Source organism: Eurytemora carolleeae, unplaced genomic scaffold (assembly GCF_000591075.1).
Source record: "Eurytemora carolleeae unplaced genomic scaffold, Eaff_2.0 scaffold358, whole genome shotgun sequence".
Classification (NCBI taxonomy): Eukaryota; Metazoa; Arthropoda; class Copepoda; order Calanoida; family Temoridae; genus Eurytemora; species Eurytemora carolleeae.
Window position 1 is genome coordinate 155,523 of NW_019396328.1, and position 3,896 is coordinate 159,418.

At 32.3% G+C, this 3,896-nt stretch overlaps 1 protein-coding gene across 1 annotated transcript in view; it reads left to right on the forward strand.

The window, feature by feature from the left end:
• LOC111701035 (nucleolar protein 12) overlaps positions 1-2,325 on the forward strand; it is a 4,620-nt gene extending 2,295 nt beyond the window's left edge. The window contains exons 2-3 of the mRNA XM_023472151.1: positions 1,515-1,600; positions 1,716-2,325. Of these exons, the coding sequence (XP_023327919.1) occupies positions 1,515-1,600; positions 1,716-2,145 (516 nt within the window). The 3' untranslated portion in view covers positions 2,146-2,325. The remainder of the gene's footprint in view (positions 1-1,514; positions 1,601-1,715) is intronic.
• Positions 2,326-3,896: the final 1,571 nt, after the last annotated feature.

Genomic DNA, 3,896 nt, shown 5'->3' on the forward strand with positions numbered 1-3,896 from the left:
CTCTCTAACCTGTTTAGTATTATTCTGATCCATCCTCTCATATATACCTCTCTAACCTGTTTAGTATTATTCTGATCCATCCTATCGTATATAACTCTCTAACCTGTTTAGTATTATTCTGATCCATCCTCTGCAAAAAGGAACTGATTACTCGTCTCAAATTCGAATTGTCTAATCCCTAAATCTTTATGACTTGATTTCGTAGACCATATTTCAAACTAGATCAAATAGTCATGGTTTGAAAAATCAAAGGTTTACACGTCATCTGCAGTTGGCAAAGATATAGAGATTTTACAATTTTAGGGTCGCCCATTAATTACCGAATTTCAAAGATGACTGCATTAACTCTGTTTGATCTGATTCTTAAATTCCTGTTATATTTTTTTTCTTTAATATTTTCTAAGATTATTAAGATGCAAATCTAAATGACAATAAAAACTTAAAAATATTTCCAATGGCTGTCACTCTACTGTGTACAGTATTCTGTTCGTTATGCAAATTTTAAAAAAGTTTTATAGATGCAGAGTGTAGATCTCTTATAAAAATTCGCAATCTAATATTGCATGTATTGAGGTCATGTAATGCTATTATTATTAATAATTAGATTTTAATTAATAATGATTCTTCGTAAAGCTTCTCTTCTCTATTTCCTATCCATAGTTCAGTCAAGCGTTTAATAGCCAATTATTTTATCTATTCGTTTATTCAATTAAACACAAAGAAATAGTCGAAACAAAAAAACTGTAAAAATTCTTCTATAAAAATCTGAGCCCTTGTATTGTCTTTGTATTAATTTTATTTAACTTTTTTTTTAGATCATTAGAGCAACTCGGATTTTAAAAAAATTCCGATGTCTTTAGCAAACTATAATTTCATACCTTGATTTAATTTCTCCATTAAATACTTGCACAATAAATAATTAAAATAATTGGTGTAGAAATGCGCAACGTTTTATTTGATAAACAACACGTGCATTTTCTATAATTTTCTATTTCTATGAAGAGCTATGAGGACTGCGAGAGATTATCAACAGTAGTTTAAAATAATAACGTATTTAAGAGTTCAAAGAAATTGAGTTTTGCCATATGGCCAAATTTCTAGTCATTCTATTTTTTGAACCTGATGATGTAAAACTTTGATATTGCATAGTTTGAAATATTAAATGTATACGAATTACGAATTAGCTGGAATTGTAAAGATAAAGGGATGACAAAATTAGAGTTTGTGGTAAAAACTTATTTACTTTAAAATTTGGTTCTTTTTTTGATTAAACTGCAATGTGTCCCAATAAACATGAAACTTCTTAACAGGTCGTCTTCTTAAGATTCAAAGTTCCAAGAGAACTTTTAAAACTTTGAAGATGACATTAAAAACTATGCATAAATCATTTTTTTGGGGGGACCACATTGTTCACAAAAAGATTTATTTTTAATTTTTCTAAATAATAAAACGAATTAAATGAGTTGTAAAACTTTTTAAATTATTTTTCTAATGAAAAGCTGACGGTTAATCAGGCGGTTCGGGTGCCCGAGATAAAAGAACCGGTTTCTCTTGATGTGGACATAGCTGACTCATTCCAGTACAGAGAAAATTACAACAGGAATATTTATCAAACTTATTTCTAATTTAAGATTTAGGTTTTACATTAAAACTGAATAAAATTTTCTTGATTTTAGTTGAATTAAATTTGTTAAAAATGATAAAAATCCGGATAGTTTGGATGGTGACAGTGGACTTGATCATAGCGCAGACGAGGTCGATCTCCCCAGCTTTACAGAACAGAATATTCTAGAACAAAGGGTAGAGGAGGAGGAGGATGATGAAGTAGACCTGGGCAATCAATCACAGGATGATGATGAGGAGGAGGTGGAGGAAGAGGAGAAGAAGGAAGATGAAGACCGAGAGATCCCGCCTCCAATGGAATCCATGAAAAAAGCTCGCCAAGACAAGATTGATTTTGATCAGCTAGAAGAGGAAATACTCGGTGATGAACTGGTAGAACCTGATCCAATCACCGACACTGAGGAAGACGACCTAGAGCTGACGGAGAAGAGTTTCAGTAAGAGGAAGACAAGTGATTTGATCACCGACATGTTGAGCCAAATGGTGATAGAGCCAGAAAGTCGGGATATCGCGCGCAGATAGAAAATTCTTACAGGGTGGCCAAATCTGTTCTGGTTTTGACCACCGCCAAATAAAAGTTGGCAAAATTTGGCCTCTGCTGGAATGCAAACAGATCCAGTCAATCTCTTTTAGTCATTTCTGTTTATTTATTAAAATATTTATTTATTTATTTATGTTAAATATATTTACGAACTATTTTCATTTTCTGAACCACTTACCATGTGTATGGATCCGTTCGAAAAATAGCATAGTCGGATAGTGAGTCTTTCATTCTTAACAAAATTTACATTTTTCAAACCTAGTTTAAAATATCAATCATACTTCAACTTGAAGGATAAAGAAGGCCGCAGGCAAGTCAAGAAATCTTAGAACATCTCTACGTTCGGTCTATACATAACTTGCATGCATGCAAAACATAATATTATTTTCTGGGTAAATTTGAAGTTTTTTATTCACAATTTCCTTTCAAAGTTCTAACAGTGTGCGGTATACTGTAATTTCTATCGTCAAAATATTATGGAATTTTAAAATTTTTAAAATTATCTCAACAGAACATAAAGTTTTATCAATTAAACCCTCACTGGGAACTAGGTAGTTTATTATAAGGTTTTGTTTAAAAAATACCTAATCGGTAAAATAAAAAAACAGATGATAAAGTGGGACCAAAAGACTGAGCAATAAAAAGTCTTTCATTTGAATCAATTGTTATGATTTTCAATAGTTAAATGAATCAGGCGCGCAACTAGGGGGTGAGGGCAAGGGGGAAAGGCCCCCGTAGCCTGATTAAGGGGGGGCATGCCCCTCCCTTAAGAAGGCTTGCCCCCCCCCCCTGTAGGGTGGGGGGCAAGAAGTCCACCCTGTTTTGCAATTTAGCGATTTATAAATTCCTGGGAAAGGTAAAGGGGGTTTATGAAGTATTTTTAGATATTTTCACTATCAGTTCTGCCACTTATTATGATATTGCTTTAATACTGTAGTACAACTATTAAATTAATCCTACATGTTCACCGCAAATATTGTGTTATGTGTCATATCCAAAAAAAATTATTTTTCATGAAAAATTAGGTTATATCCGGTTTGTACGGTTAGATTTTTTATTGTTTGAGTATAATACACATTTTTCTTGCCCCCCCCCCTAAAAACGTTTAGGGGGCAACAAAATTTTTCGAGCTTCGCGCCAAATGTTTCACTATTGCCCCCACCCTAACAAATTGTCTAGTTGCGCTCCTGAAAGGAATATAAAACAGATCAATTGTTTTGTTCACGGACCCTTTCACATAGTAAGCAAATCTTTAAAGCCATTTATAACCCTATTTTGTTCACAATAACTTCAAATACTCATAAAAGATGGTTTTAATGTCGTCTTCTTATTCCACTATTTTATCACATTTTAGGTAAATGTCGTCTTTTTTAGCAACCATTTTTTTGTATAGGTGAATATATATCTCCTCTTGATGTTTATAATATGTTTAACCATTGATTTATTTATTGTTTCCTAATCTAAAATCCAACAAATATTAAACCAGTTTTTAAATTATTAAAATTCACTTTTACTTTTCTGACAAAAATGTTTAGTAATACACAAGTTGATGATTTACCCACAAAGGATATTGCTTTAAATCTGACTATTTCAAGAGGTTAAATTAAGTCTTCTACCTTGAATACTACCTTTTAATGGCTTATTCAATGATTAGGAAACAGACAGTGTAAGTTCTGTAAGTCGTCTCTCAAGTCTCATTCTTTGTAGGTAACCCTTAATGCATAAAAATGGA